General features: G+C 49.9%; 1 protein-coding gene across 5 annotated transcripts in view; it reads left to right on the forward strand.

The window, feature by feature from the left end:
• The first annotated feature begins 6,498 nt into the window (after positions 1–6,498).
• RASA1 (RAS p21 protein activator 1) overlaps positions 6,499–19,340 on the forward strand; it is a 421,336-nt gene continuing 408,494 nt past the window's right edge. For 3 of the 5 annotated variants that reach the window (XR_010246601.1, XM_063963963.1, XM_063963965.1), the window contains exon 1: positions 6,499–6,967. Coding sequence is in view for 4 of the 5 variants with exons in the window: in XM_063963963.1 (XP_063820033.1) it covers positions 6,729–6,967 (239 nt within the window). In the remaining variant the exon portion in view is untranslated. The remainder of the gene's footprint in view (positions 6,968–19,340) is intronic. The other 2 variants (XM_063963964.1, XM_063963966.1) reach the window with 1 other exon arrangement.

Genomic DNA, 19,340 nt, shown 5'->3' on the forward strand with positions numbered 1-19,340 from the left:
GGAAGGATTTTGAATCCCGGGTAAGACTCATACCAGCCACACCAATCACACCGTATAACCTGTGATCTGAACCCAGTTAACAGCATGATAACAGAGGAGCCTCTGAAAGATGGCTCACAACAATAATAACCCGATTTTTGTAACAATAACTATGTACAAGTATTGCAGACAATCCGCACTTGGGATGGGCGCCCAGCATCCACTACGGACTATGAGAAATAGAATTATCGGTAAGTAAATTCTTATTTTCTCTAACGTCCTAAGTGGATGCTGGGGACTCCGTAAGGACCATGGGGATTATACCAAAGCTCCCAAACGGGCGGGAGAGTGCGGATGACTCTGCAGCACCAAATGAGAGAACTCAAGGTCCTCCTCAGCCAGGATATCAATTTTGTAGAATTTTACAAACGTATTTGCTCCTGACCAAGTAGCTGCTCGGCAAAGTTGTAAAGCCGAGACCCCTCGGGCAGCCACCCAAGATGAGCCCACCTTCCTTGTGGAGTGGGCATTTACAGATTTTTGGCTGTGGCAGGCCTGCCACAGAATGTGCAAGCTGAATTGTACTACAAATCCAACGAGCAATAGTCTGCTTAGAAGCAGGAGCACCCAGCTTGTTGGGTGCATACAGGATAAACAGCGAGTCAGATTTCCTGACTCCAGCCGTCCTGGAAACATATATTTTCAGGGCACTGACAACGTCTAGCAACTTGGAGGCCTCCAAGTCCCTAGTAGCCGCAGGCACCACCAATAGGTTGGTTCAGGTGAAACGCTGAAACCACCTTGGGGAGAAACTGAGGACGAGTCCTCAATTCCGCCCTGTCCGAATGGAAAATCAGATAAGGGCTTTTTCAGGATAAAGCCGCCCATTCTGACACGCGCCTGGCCCAGGCCAGGGCCAACAGCATGACCACTTTTCATGTGAGATATTTTAACTCCACAGATTTAAGTGGTTCAAACCAATGTGACTTTTGGAACCCAAAACTACATTGAGATCCCAAAGTGCCACTGGAGGCACAAAAGGAGGCTGTATATGCAGTACCCCTTTTACAAACGTCTGAACTTCAGGGACTGAAGCTAGTTCTTTTTTGGAAGAAAATTGACAGGGCCGAAATTTGAACCTTAATGGACCCCAATTTCAGGCCCATAGACACTCCTGTTTGCAGGAAATGTAGGAATCGACCCAGTTGAATTTCCTCCGTCGGGCCTTACTGGCCTCGCACCACGCAACATATTTTCGCCAATTGCGGTGATAATGTTTTTGCTGTTACATCCTTCCTGGCTTTGATCAGGATAGGGATGACTTCATCTGGAATGCCTTTTTTCCTTCAGGATCCGGCGTTCAACCGCCATGCCGTCAAACGCAGCCGCGGTAAGTCTTGGAACAGACAGGGTCCTTGCTGGAGCAGGTCCCTTCTTAGAGGTAGAGGCCACGGATCTTCCGTGAGCATCTCTTGAAGTTCCGGTTACCAAGTTCTTCTTGGCCAATCCGGAACCACGAATATAGAGCTTACTCCTCTCCATCTTATCAATCTCAGTACCTTGGGTATGAGAGGCAGAGGAGGGAACACATACCCTGACTGGTACACCCACGGTGTTACCAGACCGTCTACAGCTTATTGCCTGAGGGTCCCTGGACCTGGCGCAATACCTGTCGAGTTTTTAATCATGTGGAAGACTTCTGGGTGAAGTCCCCACTCTCCCGGGTGGAGGTCGTGCTGAGGAAGTCTGCTTCCCAGTTGTCCACTCCCGGAATGAATACTGCTGACAGTGCTATCACATGATTTTCCGCCCAGCGAAGAATCCTTGCAGCTTCTGCCATTGCCCTCCTGCTTCTTGTGCCACCCTGTCTGTTTACGTGGGTGACTGCCGTGATGTTGTCCGACTGGATCAACACCGGCTGACCTTGAAGCAGAGGTCTTGCTAAGCTTAGAGCATTGTAAATGTCCCTTAGCTTCAGGATATTTATGTGAAGTGATGTCTCCAGGCTTGACCATAAGCCCTGGATATTCCTTCCCTGTGTGACTGCTCCCCAGCCTCGCAGGCTGGCATCCGTGGTCACCAGGACCCAGTCCTGAATGCCTAATCTGCGTCCCTCTAGAAGATGAGCACTCTGCAACCACCACAGGAGGGACACCCTTGTCCTTGGTGACAGGGTTATCCGCTGATGCATCTGAAGATGCGACCCGGACCATTTGTCCAGCAGGTCCCACTGGTGCGTGGAATCTGTCGAATGGGATTGCTTCGTAGGAAGCCACCATTTTACCCAGAACCCTTGTGCATTGATGCACTGAGACTTGGCTCGGTTTTAGGAGGTTCCTGACTAGCTCGGATAACTCCCTGGCTTTCTCCTCCGGGAGAAACACCTTTTTCTGGACTGTGTCCAGGATCATCCCTAGGAACAGAAGACACGTCGTCGGAACCAGGTGCGATTTTGGAATATTGAGAATCCAATCGTGCTGCCGCAACACTACCTGAGATAGTGCTACACCGACCTCCAACTGTTCCCTGGATCTTACCCTTATCAGGGAATTGTCCAAGTAAGGGATAACTAAAATTCACTTCCTTCGAAGGAATATCATCATTTCGGCCATTACCTTGGTAAAGACCCGGGGTGCCGTGGACCATCCATACGGCAGCGTCTGAACTGATAGTGACAGTTCTGTACCATAAACCTGAGGTACCCTTGGTGAGAAGGGTAAATTTTGACATGAAGGTAAGCATCCTTGATGTCCCGAGACATCATGTAGTCCCCTTCTTCCAGGTTCGCAATCACTGCTCTGAGTGACTCAATCTTGAATTTGAACCTCTGTATGTAAGTGTTCAAAGATTTTAGATTTAGAATCGGTCTCACCGAGCCGTCCGGCTTCGGTACCACAACAGTGTGGAATAATACCCCGTTCCCTGTTGCAGGAGGGGTATCTTGATTATCACCTGCTGGGAATACAGCTTGTGAATGGCTTCCAAAACTGTCTCCCTGTCAGAAGGAGACATCGGTAAAGCCGACTTTAGGAAACGGCGAGGGGGAGACGTCTCGAATTCTAATTTGTACCCCTGAGATATCACCTGAAGGATCCAGGGGTCTACTTGCGAGTGAGCCCACTGCGCGCTGAAATTCATTGAGACGGGCCCCCCACCGTGCCTGATTCTGCTTGTAAAGCCCCAGCGTATACTGAGGGCTTGGCAGAGGCGGGAGAGGGTTTCTGTTCCTGGGAACTGGCTGATTTCTGCAGCCTTTTTCCTCTCCCTCTGTCACGGGGCAGAAATGAGGAACCTTTTGCCCGCTTGTCCACGAAAAGACTGCGCCTGATAATACGGCGTCTTCTCATGTTGAGAGGCGACCTGGGGTACAAACGTGGAATTCCCAGCTGTTGCCGTGGCCACCAGGTCTGAAAGACCGACCCCAAATAACTCCTCCCTTAATAAAGCAATACTTCCAAATGCCGTTTGGAATACGCATCACCTGACCACTGACGTATCCATAACCCTCTACTGGTAGAAATGGACAACGCGCTTAGACTTGATGCCAGTCGGCAAATATTCCGCTGTGCATCACGCATATATAAAAATGCATCTTTTAAATGCTCTATAGGCAAAAATATACTGTCCCTATCTAGGGTATCAATATTTTCAGTCAGGGAATCCGACCACGCCAACCCAGCACTGCACATCCAGGCTGAGGCGATTGCTGGTCGCAGTATAACACCAGTATGTGTGTAAATACCTTTTAGGATACCCTCCTGCTTTCTATCAGCAGGATCCTTAAGGGCGGCCATCTCAGGCGAAGGTAGAGCCCTTACAAGCGTGTGAGCGCTTTATCCCCCCTAGGGGGTGTTTCCCAACGCACCCTAACCTCTGGCGGGAAAGGATATAATGCCAATAACATTTTAGAAATTATCCGTTGTTATCGGGGGAAACCCACGCATCATCACACACCTCATTTAATTTCTCAGATTCAGGAAAACTACAGGTAGTTTTTCCTCACCGAACATAATACCCCTTTTTTTGGTGGTACTCGTATTATCAGAAATGTGTAAAACATTTTTCATTGCCTCAATCATGTAACGTGTGGCCCTACTGGAAGTCACATTCGTCTCTTCACCGTCGACACTGGAGTCAGTATCCGTGTCGGCGTCTATATCTGCCATCTGAGGTAACGGGCGCTTTAGAGCCCCTGACGGCCTATGAGACGTCTGGACAGGCACAAGCTGAGTAGCCGGCTGTCTCATGTCAACCACAGTCTTTTATACAGAGCTGACACTGTCACGTAATTCCTTCCAACAGTTCATCCACTCAGGTGTCGACCCCCTACGGGGTGACATCACTATTACAGGCAATCTGCTCCGTCTCCACATCATTTTTCTCCTCATACATGTCGACACAAAAGCACCGACATACAGCACACACACAGGGAATGCTCTGATAGAGGACAGGACCCCACTAGCCCTTTGGGGAGACAGAGGGAGAGTTTGCCAGCACACACCAGAGCGCTATATATATACAGGGATAACCTTATATGTGTTTTTCCCCTTATAGCTGCTGTATAGTTAATACTGCGCCTAATTAGTGCCCCTCTCTTTTTTTTTAACCCTTTCTGTAGTGTAGTGACTGCAGGGGAGAGACAGGGAGCTTCCCTCCAACGGAGCTGTGAGTGTGCTGAGGAGATAGGCTCCGCCCCTTTTTCACGGACTTTTCTCCTGCTTTTTTATGGATTATGGCAGGGGTTAAATGCATCCATATAGCCCAGGAGCTATATGTGATGCATTTTTTTTTTTTTTTGCCATCCAAGGTGTTTTTATTGCGTCTCAGGGCGCCCCCCCCCAGCGCCCTGCACCCTCAGTGACCGAAGTGTGCTGAGAGCAATGGCGCACAGCTGCAGTGCTGTGCGCTACCTTGTTGAAGACAGGACGTCTTCTGCCGACGATTTTCCGGACCTCTTCTGCCTTCTGGCTCTGTAAGGGGGCCGGCGGCGCGGCTCTGGGACCCATCCAAGCTGGGCCTGTGATCGTCCCTCTGGAGCTAATGTCCAGTAGCCTAAGAAGCCCAATCCACTCTGCACGCAGGTGAGTTCGCTTCTTCTCCCCTTAGTCCCTCGATGCAGTGAGCCTGTTGCCAGCAGGTCTCACTGAAAATAAAAAACCTAATCTAAAACTTTCACTAAGAAGCTCAGGAGAGCCCCTAGTGTGCACCCTTCTCGTTCGGGCACAGAGATCTAACTGAGGCTTGGAGGAGGGTCATAGGGGGAGGAGCCAGTGCACACCAGATAGTCCTAAAGCTTTCTTTAGATGTGCCCAGTCTCCTGCGGAGCCGCTATTCCCCATGGTCCTTACGGAGTCCCCAGCATCCACTTAGGACGTTAGAGAAAGGCCCTTTAGATGAAGGGGATCTAGGTGCTACTATATTGGGAGTGCACAAGCACTGGCTCTTAAGGCCTGTACACAGTTTACCCTCCCGACTCCTGAGCGATATCATTTACAATATCACCCAGTGTGTATGATGCTGCTGCTGACGACAGCTGATGCGCACTCCCATGGGTCGTTGACGACCCCCTCTCTCGTCTGTACAAGCCGCTCAATCTGACAATATCGTCAGACGCTACATGTTCAGGCCGGCCACGGCATGTTGTCACTGTGCGATATCGCACAGTGTGAATGCACACTGTCGGTGGCCCGGCCACAGAGGAGAAACACTAGGCGATATCACAGGTTGAAACAGAGAGACTTTCATTGCAGGTGCCACACTAAGTGGTTTTCTCACGCTCTCTTGGGCAGGGTTGCAGTAAGGAGACAAAGGCCCTCATTCCGAGTTGTTCGCTTGCTAGCTGCTTTTAGCAGCATTGCACACGCTAAGCCGCCGCCTACTGGGAGTGAATCTTAGCTTAGCAGAATTGCGAACGAAAGATTCTCAAAATTGCGAATAGCAATTTCTTAGCAGTTTCTGAGTAGCTCGACACTTACTCTGCCACTGCGATCAGTTCAGTCAGTTTCGTTCCTGGTTTGACGTCACAAACACACCCAGCGTTCGCCCAGACACTCCCCCATTTCTCCAGCCACTCCCGCGTTTTTCCCAGAAACGGCAGCGTTTTTTCACACACACCCATTAAACGGTCAGTTTCCGCCCAGAAACACCCACTTCCTGTCAATCACACTCCGATCACCAGAACGAAGAAAAAACCTTGTAATGCCGTGAGTAAAATACCAAACTTCTTAGCAAATTTACTTGACGCAGCTGCAGTGCGAACATTGCGCATGCGCAGTTAGAGGAAAATCGCACCGATGCGAAGAAAAATAACGAGCGAACAACTCGGAATGAGGGACAAAATACAAATACAAGTCAGAATCATTTACTCTGATGACAGTGTGTCTGTTTCGCCTTAATAAAGCTCTGATTAAAAAAAAGAAAGAAAAAATAAATAATTCTGCCTGCCCTGCGGCACTCTCCCAGTCAGTGCACTGCTCGCGCCCGGGTCCCCTCCAGCCGCGCGCGTGCGCGTTTGCCGACATGAAGGGGAGCGTGCGCGCGCCTGGCTCACGGGGTGTCGCGGAAACGTCGGATGAGGGGCTGGTGCCTGGCGCGTGCGGTCCCCGCCCCCTCCCCAGCAGCAGACAGCTCGCGGTGTCCTGACTGAGTGCCCCCTTCAGCTGCCAACGGTCAGTGCGGCGGCGGCCGGCGAGCGGGAGGCTGACAGGCCGCGGCAACCAACCCTCCCTGGGCTGTCTCCGTGCTCCGGGATGTCGGCCGCTCCCGGCGCTCTCGGGCTGATGATAGAAGGCGGGGAGTCGCCGCTGCTGGCCACAAGTGCCCCAATGCTGTCCCAGGCTCCGGAGGCCTTCCCACCGCTGCCCCCGCTGCCGCCGCTCTCCTTCGATGGGCTGGTGCTGGGCCCGGCGGAGGAAGCGGACTCGCTGGACGGACCGGAGTATGAGGAAGAGGAGGTGGAGATCCCACTCAGCGCTCCCCCCACTAACCAGTGAGTATCCCGGCGTGCCGGGGCAGTGCCTGCGCTCCCTCCCGGCTGTTTATCTGCTGCCCGGGCACACCCACTCCCTGCCCTGCCTGCCCATGCAGCTCTCCTGCAGCAGCAGGCCTCCCTCCCGCACACAGACCCCCGGCCACCCCGCATCACCCGCATTGGGTCAGCTTTCTGCTTCCCAAGTGTTGTGGGGCTAAGAGCTGCCCATAGGATATCAGGGCACGCTGGTTCTTGTAGTCTTCCAACAGCTGGAAGTACACAGGTGGGCTATACCAATGATGGTCATGTAATCTGGCCATAGGTCCATACCCCCCCCCCCCCCCCCCATCAGTTCATGTCCAATATATGGGTATTGTGATTGTGCAGTGCAGCTATGCCCAGTTGCACACATATCAGACATTCTGGGTAGTGCCAACATCACAAGTTTACTGTCTTGCTTCTATGGGTTGTGATAGAGTTGCAATGCCAGCAGACACGTTGTGCCATTCCAAATAACACATCGTCCCAACGTCAGGGAATGGAATAGCCACCAACGATCTCCAGCCCAACTCATTCTCCAGTCATTGATATTTCTCCATTGCCCCCACCTATAATTCCCATCAATCTGAATACCATTCTATATCCTCTTTTAGTTTATAGTTCATGTCACTATGCATCGCAGTAACTGGTGTCCACAAAATGCCTTTTAGCTACAGTACATGTTGTAAAATCCCTTATCACTAATATGGTATTAAGTATATGTAATATAGCATTTAGAACACTGTGTTTTAAATTAGTGTACCTCCACGTCCTCCTCCACTGCCCTTATGTCAGAACCATGTCCTCTCTGTCTGTGGTTACACTATGGGCAGCACGTATGGCGTAGTGGTTAGCCTTACTTTCTGCAGCATTAAGTTCTGGGTTAGATTCCCACCAAGGCTCTATCTATGTGGAGTTGATATATTCTACCTCTTTCTTTGGATACTTCAGTTTACTCCCACAATCCAAAAACATAGTGGTAGGTTTACTGGCTTTGATTAATATTATCCTTAGTTGTATGTGTGCATGTGGTAAGGAATATATAGGTAAATGTATTATAATGGCACGTTTCGCGTCATTACTGAGGCGAAGCAGGAAGGGACATTGACAAAATGTAAGAACATCTTCTCTGCCGAGGCGGGTGAGTGAAAGCTCCCCCCTCTGGCGATGTCCCCCTGAGCTCACAGCGCGCCAACTCAGAGATGACGTGCTGTGTCTCCTTCCCGGCCGAGATCCCTAGTGCAGTCTGGAGCCGGCCACAGGCCTCCCTGCTGTGGTGAATGGGCATCGCCACCTGCAGCTGTCGGACCGGTCAGCGATGGGGGAGAAGCGGTATGGCGCACATACCGTGCGCTGATACCGCTTCTCCCCCATAGCACCACTTCATACATTTACCCCATAGATTGTATAATCCATTTGGCCAGGGACTGATGTGAATGAACAAATATTTTCTGTAAAGTGCTACGGAATTTATATGCACATTATAAGTAACTGGTAATATTATTAGTACATGTCCCATATATCCCACTGTGCGGTATATTTTTCTCCATTTCATTATCACATGCTGTATTTGCCTCTGTTACATATTCATCCTCTCATCCTGATCTCTTCTAATTCTAATGCCTAGTTGCTGCAGGGATCAGCCTGCTTGTCCTCAGCTGTCATCTTCTCTGCATCCTAGGATACAATCCAGTTTTCATTTGAAGTCTTTAACATTTCCATTCGTTGGACCTCATTAGTACAAGTTAATGCTTAGATCACTTTTTTATGTATGGTAAATTGAAGTAATATATTTCAACTTTGGGTTGAATTCAGTTGCGGCTGCTGAGTGTCTGGATCTGTACAATTATTTCTCGCGGCAAGCCTGATGCTAACGTGCGATTAAAGCTGTAGCTCCTGGGTTAAGTGCCCAGAGGTATGTAATTACAACCTGCGGTGACATCGTGACTAGCACTAGAAGCACTAGTTAATGTGGATTTCTTTTCACACCTCAAGAAGGTGCGAGCAGAAATCTGCGGTAAAGTGCACCGTCTGGGCTTACTCATTCAATAGCTCAAGGCACTTAACACTGGAGCTAAAACATTGTGGTAAGTCCTGCTGCAAATTTAATCCCCTCTATACTTAATGTACTTTGCGAGCAAACTGATTTGTTTACCAGTAAATTAATGTTCCAAATGTGCAAACACTAGGCTCGTACACACTAGGCGATATAGTAAGTGATATTGCTCATTTTTACCCTCTTGAGCAATATCGCTTACTATATTGCCCAGGGTGTATGCTGCAGACGACGGCCGATGCGCTGTCACGGCGACCCCCTCCTTCGGCTGTGCATGCAGCCCAGTCTGACGATATCATTAGATGCTGCATGTTCGTGCCGGACTCGGCATAACGTCACTGTGCGATATTGCACAGTGTGTATGTTTACGTTGGGCGGGCAGGGAGGGGGGACACACTAGGTCAGTGATGGCTAACCTTGACACTCCAGCTGCCCTGCATCAGTTTTTGCAAGGCTAAATAGCAAAACTGTAGCAGGGCATGCTGGGATGTGTAGTTCAACAACAGCTGGGGTGTCAAGGTTAGCCATCACTGCACTAGGTGATGTCGCTCCTGACACAAATCGCCTAGTGTGTATGCACCTATTCACACTGCATGTTCCTTTTTAGTTTGGAGGCAACTTCTTAGTAGTCAGAAAATGCAATAGTTTAACAAATTATTTGCTTTGCTGATTGTTAGATTTTCTGAGTCTGTAAAAAATATGTATAGCTTACAAGCAAGTTACCCGACTCTGGGTGGTATATTTACTAATAGCGGGTTGTCACCATCTCCAATCATCTGTGGCTTTGACTGATGGATATAAATGATCAGCCAGAATTGCTTAGCAGTTATCTATATTGTCCTGTTAAAGCTAGTGGTTATAGCAGCTAATTAGCAGTGCAAGTGTGTGCATGGGCAGTGGTTCTTATCTGCTGTCAAATTCTATGTACTGTGCCTGGAAACAAATGTGGTAGCAAGGATTTATTACTGGGCTGGTGAGTACTCTCCAGTACTGGGTAAGATCTAATTTTAGTGTATTTTTTTTTTAAATTAATTTCTTTGATGTTATTAGTATTCATTTTAGCACTCTGCACCTGTCACAACCTGCAAAGTTCTTCTTTCTTGCCTGAGTTGTCGCATTCTGCTCTGGTGCTTCTAGCACACTCTGGATTTGTATCTCAGCACTGAGTATGTTTGAGATTTCTATTTTATTTCTGTCCCCACTACATGGTTTGTGAAGATGTTCAATGATTTTCTCTGACGTCCTAGTGGATGCTGGGAACTCCGTAAGGACCATGGGGAATAGCGGCTCCGCAGGAGACTGGGCACAAAAGTAAAAGCTTTTAGGTCACCTGGTGTGCACTGGCTCCTCCCCCTATGACCCTCCTCCAAGCCTCAGTTAGATTTTTGTGCCCGGCCGAGAAGGGTGCATGCTAGGTAGCTCTCCAGAGCTGCTTAGAGTAAAAGTTTTAAATAGGTTTTTTTATTTTCAGTGAGACCTGCTGGCAACAGGCTCACTGCATCGTGGGACTAAGGGGAGAAGAAGCAAACTCACCTGACTGCAGAGTGGATTGGGCTTCTTGGCTACTGGACATTAGCTCCAGAGGGACGATCACAGGTTCAGCCTGGATGGGTCCCGGAGCCGCGCCGCCGGCCCCCTTACAGAGCCAGAAGAGCGAAGAGGTCCGGAAAAATCGGCGGCAGAAGACGTTCCTGTCTTCAATAAGGTAGCGCACAGCACTGCAGCTGTGCGCCATTGCTCTCAGCACACTTCACACTCCGGTCACTGAGGGTGCAGGGCGCTGGGGGGGAGCGCCCTGAGACGCAATAAAACATGTTTAAACCTTATATGGCTAAAGAAATACATCACATATAGCTCCTGGGCTATATGGATGCATTTCACCCCTGCCAGTTTTCCTAAAAAAAGCGGGAGAAAAGGCCGCCGTGAAGGGGGCGGAGCCTATCTCCTCAGCACACAAGCGCCATTTTCCCTCACAGTTCCGCTGGAAGGAAGGCTCCCTGACTCTCCCCTGCAGTCCTGCTACAGAATCAGGGTAAAACAAGAGAGGGGGGGCACTAATTGGCAGAAAATACATATACAGCAGCTATAGAAGGGAGAAACACTTATATAAGGTTATCCCTGCATATATATAGCGCTCTGGTGTGTGCTGGCAAACTCTCCCTCTGTCTCCCCAAAGGGCTCGTGGGGTCCTGTCCTCTATCAGAGCATTCCCTGTGTGTGTGCTGTGTGTCGGTACGATTGTGTCGACATGTATGAGGAGGAAAATGATGTGGAGGCGGAGCAATTGCCTGTAATAGTGATGTCACCCCCTAGGGAGTCGACACCTGACTGGATGGTCGTATGGAAGGAATTACGTGACAGTGTCAGCACTTTGCAAAAAACTGTTGACGACCTGAGACAGCCGGCAAATCAGTTAGTGCCTGTCCAGGCGTCTCAAACACCGTCAGGGGCTCTAAAGCGCCCGTTACCTCAGATGGTCGACACAGACCCAGACACGGATACTGACTCCAGTGTCGACGGTGACGAGACAAACGTAATGTCCAGTAGGGCCACACGTTACATGATCACGGCAATGAAGGAGGCTTTGAACATTTCTGATACTACAAGTACCACAAAAAAGGGTATTATGTGGGGTGTGAAAAAACTACCCATAGTTTTTCCTGAATCAGATGAATTAAATGAGGTGTGTGACAAAGCGTGGGTTTCCCCCGATAAAAAACTGCTGATTTCTAATAAATTATTGGCATTATACCCTTTCCCGCCAGAGGTTAGGGCGCGTTGGGAAACACCCCCTAGGGTAGATAAGGCGCTCACACGCTTATCAAAACAAGTGGCGTTACCGTCTCCTGATACGGCCGCCCTCAAGGAACCAGCTGATAGAAAGCTGGAAAATATCCTAAAAGGTATATACACACATACTGGTGTTATACTACGACCAGCAATCGCCTCAGCCTGGATGTGCAGTGCTGGAGTGGCTTGGTCGGATTCCCTGACTGAAAATATTGATACCCTGGATAGGGACAGTATATTATTGACTATAGAGCATTTAAAGGATGCATTACTATATATGCGAGATGCACAGAGGGATATTTGCACCCTTGCATCAAGAGTAAGTGCGTTGTCCATTTCTGCCAGAAGAAGTTTATGGACACGACAGTGGTCAGGTGATGCGGATTCAAAACGGCATATGGAAGTTTTGCCGTATAAAGGGGAGGAGTTATTTGGGGTCGGTCTATCAGACCTGGTGGCCACGGCGACGGCTGGGAAATCCACCTTTTTACCCCAGGTCACCTCTCAGCAGAAAAAGACACCGTCTTTTCAAACTCAGTCCTTTCGTCCCCATAAGGGCAAGCGGGCAAAAGGCCACTCATTTCTGCCCCGGGGCAGAGGAAGGGGAAATAGACTGCAGCAAGCAGCCTCTTCCCAGGATCAGAAGCCCTCCCCCGCTTCTGCCAAGTCTTCAGCATGACGCTGGGGCTTTACAAGCGGACTCAGGCACGGTGGGGGCCCGTCTCAAAAATTTTAACGCGCAGTGGGCTCACTCGCAAGTGGACCCCTGGATCCTGCAGGTAGTATCACAGGGGTACAAACTGGAATTCGAGACATCTCCCCCTCGCCGGTACCTGAAGTCTGCTCTACCAACGTCTCCCTCCGACAGGGAGGCAGTATTGGAAGCTATTCACAAGCTGTATTCCCAGCAGGTGATAATCAAGGTACCCCTCCTACAACAGGAAAAGGGGTATTATTCCACGCTGTTTGTGGTACCGAAGCCGGACGGCTCGGTGAGACCGATTTTAAATCTGAAATCATTGGACACTTACATAAAAAGGTTCAAATTCAAGATGGAATCACTCAGAGCAGTGATAGCGAACCTGGAAGAAGGGGACTATATGGTGTCTCTGGACATCAAAGATGCTTATCTCCATGTCCCAATCTACCCTTCTCACCAAGGGTACCTCAGGTTTGTGGTACAGAACTGTCATCAGTTTCAGACGCTGCCGTTTGGGTTGTCCACGGCAGTACGGGTCTTTACCAAGGTAATGGCCGAAATGATGATTCTTCTTCGAAGAAAAGGCGTCTTAATTATCCCTTACTTGGACGATCATCTGATAAGGGCAAGGTCCAGGGAACAGTTAGAGGTCGGAGTAGCAGGTGGTGCTACGTCAGCACGGGTGGATTCTAAATATTCCAAAATCGCAGCTGATTCCAACAACACGTCTACTGTTCCTAGGGATGATTCTGGACACAGTCCAGAAAAAGGTGTTTCTCCCGGAGGAGAAGGCCAGGGAGTTATCCGAGCTAGTCAGGAACCTCCTGAAACCAGGACAAGTGTCAGTGCATCAATGAACAAGGGTCCTGGGAAAGATGGTGGCTTCTTACGAAGCGATTCCATTCGGAAGATTCCATGCAAGAACGTTTCAGTGGGATCTGCTGGACAAATGGTCCGGATCGCATCTTCAGATGCATCAGCGGATAACCCTATCTCCAAGGACAAGGGTGTCTCTCCTGTGGTGGTTGCAGAGTGCTCATCTTCTAGAGGGCTGCAGATTCGGCATTCAGGACTGGATTCTGGTGACCACGGATGCCAGCCTGAGAGGCTGGGGAGCAGTCACACAGGGAAGAAACTTCCAGGGCTTGTGGTCAAGCATGGAAACGTCTCTTCACATAAATATCCTGGAACTAAGGGCAATTTACAATGCCCTAAGTCAAGCAAGGCCTCTGCTTCAGGGTCAGTCGGTTTTGATCCAATCGGACAACATCACGGCAGTCGCCCACGTAAACAGACAGGGCGGCACAAGAAGCAGGAGGGCAATGGCAGAAGCTGCAAGAATTCTTCGCTGGGCGGAAAATCATGTGACAGCACTGTCAGCGGTGTTCATTCCGGGAGTGGACAACTGGGAAGCAGACTTCCTCAGCAGACACGACCTCCACCCGGGGGAGTGGGGACTTCACCCAGAAGTCTTCCACGTGATTGTAAACCGTTGGGAAAAACCAAAGGTGGACATGATGGCGTCTCGTCTCAACAAGAAACTAGACAGATATTGCGCCAGGTCAAGGGACCCTCAGGCAATAGCGGTGGACGCTCTGGTAACACCGTGGGTGTACCAGTCAGTGTATGTGTTCCCTCCTCTGCCTCTCATACCCAAAGTACTGAGAATCATAAGAAGGAGAGGAGTAAGAACTATACTCGTGGCTCCGGATTGGCCAAGAAGGACTTGGTACCCGGAACTTCAAGAGATGCTCACGGAGGACCCGTGGCCTCTACCTCTCAGAAAGGACCTGCTCCAGCAGGGACCTTGTCTGTTCCAAGACTTACCGCGGCTGCGTTTGACGGCATGGAGGTTGAACGCCGGATCCTGAAGGAAAAAGGCATTCCAGATGAAGTCATCCCTACCCTGGTCAAGGCCAGAAAGGATGTAACCGCAAAACATTATCACCGCATTTGGCGGAAATATGTTGCGTGGTGTGAGGCCAAGAAGGCCCCTACAGAGGAATTTCAACTGGGTCGTTTCCTGCATTCCCTGCAAACAGGACTATCTATGGGCCTAAAATTAGGGTCCATTAAGGTTCAAATTTCGGCCCTGTCAATCTTCTTCCAAAAAGAACTGGCTTCAGTGCCTGAAGTTCAGACGTTTGTCAAAGGGGTACTGCATATACAGCCTCCTTTTGTGCCTCCAGCGGCACCTTGGGATCTCAATGTAGTGTTGAGTCTCCTAAAATCACATTGGTTTGAACCACTCACCACTGTGGAATTGAAATATCTCACATGGAAAGTGGTCATGCTGTTAGCCCTGGCTTCAGCCAGGCGTGTCTCTGAATTGGCGGCTTTATCATATAAAAGCCCTTACCTAATTTATTCATTCAGACAGGGCAGAACTGAGGACTCGCCCTCAATTTCTCCCTAAGGTGGTTTCAGCGTTTCACATGAACCAGCCTATTGTGGTACCTGCGGCTACTAGGAACTTGGAGGACTCCAAGTTGCTGGACGTAGTCAGGGCCCTGAAAATATGTTTCCAGGACGGCTGGAGTCAGAAAATCTGACTCGCTGTTTATCCTGTATGCACCCAACAAGCTGGGTGCTCCTGCTTCTAAGCAGACGATTGCTCGTTGGATTTGTAGTACAATTCAGCTTGCACATTCTGTGGCAGGCCTGCCACAGCCAAAATCTGTAAAAGCCCATTCCACAAGGAAAGGCTGCCCGAGGGGTCTCGGCTTTACAACTTTGCCGAGCAGCTACTTGGTCAGGGGCAAACACGTTTGCTAAATTTTACAAATTCGATACCCTGGCTGAGGAGGACCTGGAGTTCTCTCATTCGGTGCTGCAGAGTCATCCGCACTCTCCCGCCCGTTTGGGAGCTTTGGTATAATCCCCATGGTCCTTACGGAGTTCCCAGCATCCACTAGGATGTCAGAGAAAATAAGAATTTACTTACCGATAATTCTATTTCTCATAGTCCGTAGTGGATGCTGGGCGCCCATCCCAAGTGCGGATTGTCTGCAATACTTGTATATAGGTATTGTTACAAAAATCGGGTTGTTTTTTGTTGAGCCATCTTTTCAGAGGCTCCTACGTTTATCATACTGTTAACTGGGTTCAGATCACAAGTTGTACGGTGTGATTGGTGTGGCTGGTATGAGTCTTACCCGGGATTCAAGATCCTTCCTTATTATGTACGCTCGTCCGGGCACGGTATCCTAACTGAGGCTTGGAGGAGGGTCATAGGGGGAGGAGCCAGTGCACACCAGGTGACCTAAAAGCTTTTACTTTTGTGCCCAGTCTCCTGCGGAGCCGCTATTCCCCATGGTCCTTACGGAGTTCCCAGCATCCACTACGGACTATGAGAAATAGAATTATCGGTAAGTAAATTCTTATTTCTCTGACGTCCTAGTGGATGCTGGGACTCCGTCAGGACCATGGGGATTAGCGGCTCCGCAGGAGACAGGGCACAAAAATAAAAGCTTTAGGACTAGGTGGTGTGCACTGGCTCCTCCCCCTATGACCCTCCTCCAAGCCTCAGTTAGGTTTTTGTGCCCGTCCGAGCAGGGTGCAATCTAGGTGGCTCTCCTAAAGAGCTGCTTAGAAAAAGTTATTAGGTTTTTTATTTTCAGTGAGTCCTGCTGGCAACAGGCTCACTGCAACGAGGGACTTAGGGGAGAAGAAGTGAACTCACCTGCGTGCAGGATGGATTGGCTTCTTAGGCTACTGGACACCATTAGCTCCAGAGGGATCGAACACAGGCCCAGCCATGGAGTCCGGTCCCGGAGCCGCGCCGCTGACCCCCTTGCAGATGCCGAAAAGTGAAGAGGTCCAGAAACCGGCGGCAGAAGACTTTTCAGTCTTCATGAGGTAGCGCACAGCACTGCCGCTGTGCTCCATTGTTGTCAGCACACTTCACACCAGCGGTCACTGAGGGTGCAGGGCGCTGGGGGGGGGCGCCCTGGGCAGCAATGATAATACCTTGTTCTGGCTAAAAATACATCACATATAGCCCCTGGGGCTATATGGATGTATTTAACCCCTGCCAGGTCTCACAAACACCGGGAGAAGAGCCCGCCGAAATAGGGGGCGGGGCCTATCTCCTCAGCACACAGCGCCATTTTCCTGCACAGCTCCGCTGCGAGGAAGGCTCCCAGGACTCTCCCCTGCACTGCACTACAGAAACAGGGTAAAAAAACAGAGAGGGGGGCACTTTTTTGGCGATATTGATATATTAAGCTGCTATAAAGGAAACAACACTTCTGTAGGGTTGTTCCTATATATTTATAGCGCTTGGGTGTGTGCTGGCAAACTCTCCCTCTGTCTCCCCAAAGGGCTAGTGGGGTCCTGTCTTCGATAAGAGCATTCCCTGTGTCTGCTGTGTGTCGGTACGTGTGTGTCGACATGTATGAGGACGATGTTGGTGTGGAGGCGGAGCAATTGCCGGTAATGGTGATGTCACCCCCTAGGGAGTCGACACCGGAATGGATGGCTTTGTTTATGGAATTACGTGATAATGTCAGCACGTTACAAAAATCAGTTGACGACATGAGACGGCCGGCAAACCAGTTAGTACCTGTCCAGGCGTCTCAGACACCGTCAGGGGCTGTAAAACGCCCTTTACCTCAGTCGGTCGACACAGACCCAGACACGGACACCGAATCTAGTGTCGACGGTGAAGAAACAAACGTATTTTCCAGTAGGGCCACACGTTATATGATCACGGCAATGAAGGAGGCTTTGCATATCTCTGATACTGCAAGTACCACAAAAAGGGGTATTATGTGGGGTCTGAAAAAACTACCTGTAGTTTTTCCTGAATCAGAGGAATTGAATGAAGTGTGTGATGAAGCGTGGGTTAACCCCGATAGAAAACTGCTAATTTCAAAGAAGTTATTGGCATTATATCCTTTCCCGCCAGAGGTTAGGGCGCGCTGGGAAACACCCCCTAGGGTGGATAAGGCACTCACACGCTTATTAAAACAAGTGGCGTTACCGTCTCCTGAAACGGCCGCCCTCAAGGATCCAGCTGATAGGAGGCTGGAAACTACCCTGAAAAGTATATACACTCATACTGGTGTTATACTGCGACCAGCCATCGCCTCAGCATGGATGTGCAGTGCTGGGGTGGTTTGGTCGGATTCCCTGACTGAAAATATTGATACCCTGGATAGGGACAGTATTTTATTGACTATAGAGCAATTAAAGGATGCTTTTCTTTATATGCGAGATGCTCAGAGGGATATTTGCACTCTGGCATCGAGAGTAAGTGCGATGTCCATATCTGCCAGAAGAAGTTTATGGACGCGACAGTGGTCAGGTGATGCGGATTCCAAACGGCATATGGAAGTATTGCCGTATAAAGGGGAGGAATTATTTGGGGTCGGTCTATCGGATTTGGTGGCCACGGCAACAGCCGGGAAATCCACCTTTTTACCTCAGGTCCCCTCCCAACAGAAAAAGACACCGTCTTTTCAGCCGCAGTCCTTTCGTTCCTATAAGAACAAGCGGGCAAAAGGACAGTCATATCTGCCCCGAGGCAAAGGAAAGGGTAAGAGAGTGCACCAAGCAGCTCCCTCCCAGGAGCAGAAGCCCTCCCCGGCTTCTGCAAAGCCCTCAGCATGACGTTGGGGCTTTACAAGCGGACTCAGGGGCGGTGGGGGGTCGACTCAAGAATTTCAGCGCACAGTGGGCTCACTCACAGGTGGACCCCTGGATCCTGCAGGTAGTATCTCAGGGTTACAGGTTGGAATTCGAGAAGTCTCCCCCTCGCCGGTTCCTAAAGTCTGCTCTGCCAACGTCTCCCTCAGACAGGGCGACGGTATTGGAAGCCATTCACAAGCTGTATTCTCAGCAGGTGATAGTCAAGGTACCCCTCCTACAACAGGGAAAGGGGTATTATTCCACACTATTTGTGGTACCGAAGCCGGACGGCTCGGTAAGACCTATTCTAAATCTGAAATCTTTGAACCTGTACATACAAAAATTCAAGTTCAAGATGGAGTCACTCAGAGCAGTGATAGCGAGTCTGGAAGAAGGGGACTTTATGGCGTCCCTGGACATCAAGGATGCTTACCTGCATGTCCCAATTTGCCCTTCACATCAAGGGTACCTCAGGTTCGTGGTGCAAAACTGTCATTATCAGTTTCAGACGCTGCAGTTTGGATTGTCCACGGCACCTCGGGTCTTTACCAAGGTAATGGCCGAAATGATGTTTCTTCTGCGAAGAAAAGGCGTATTAATTATCCCTTACTTGGACGATCTCCTGATAAGGGCAAGGTCCAGAGAACAGCTGGAGGACGTAGTAGCACTAACCCAAGTAGTGCTGCAACAGCACGGGTGGATTCTGAATTTTCCAAAATCTCACGTGCCCCGACGACACGTCTGCTGTTCCTGGGAATGATTCTGGACACGGTTCAGAAAAAGGTGTTTCTTCCGGAGGAGAAAGCCAGGGAGTTATCCGAACTTGTCAGGAACCTCCTAAAACCAGGAAAAGTGTCTGTGCATCAATGCACAAGAGTCCTGGGAAAAATGGTGGCTTCTTACGAAGCGATTCCATTCGGCAGATTCCACGCACAAACTTTTCAGTGGGATCTGCTGGACAAATGGTCCGGATCGCATCTGCAGATGCATCAGCGGATAACTTTGTCTCCACGGACAAGGGTGTCTCTTCTGTGGTGGTTGCAGAGTGCTCATCTGTTAGAGGGCCGCAGATTCGGCATACAGGACTGGGTCCTGGTGACCACGGATGCCAGTCTGAGAGGCTGGGGAGCGGTCACACAGGGAAGAAACTTCCAGGGAGTGTGGTCAAGCCTGGA

The sequence above is a fragment of the Pseudophryne corroboree genome, chromosome 1 (genome assembly GCF_028390025.1).
Source record: "Pseudophryne corroboree isolate aPseCor3 chromosome 1, aPseCor3.hap2, whole genome shotgun sequence".
In the NCBI taxonomy this organism is placed as follows: Eukaryota; Metazoa; Chordata; class Amphibia; order Anura; family Myobatrachidae; genus Pseudophryne; species Pseudophryne corroboree.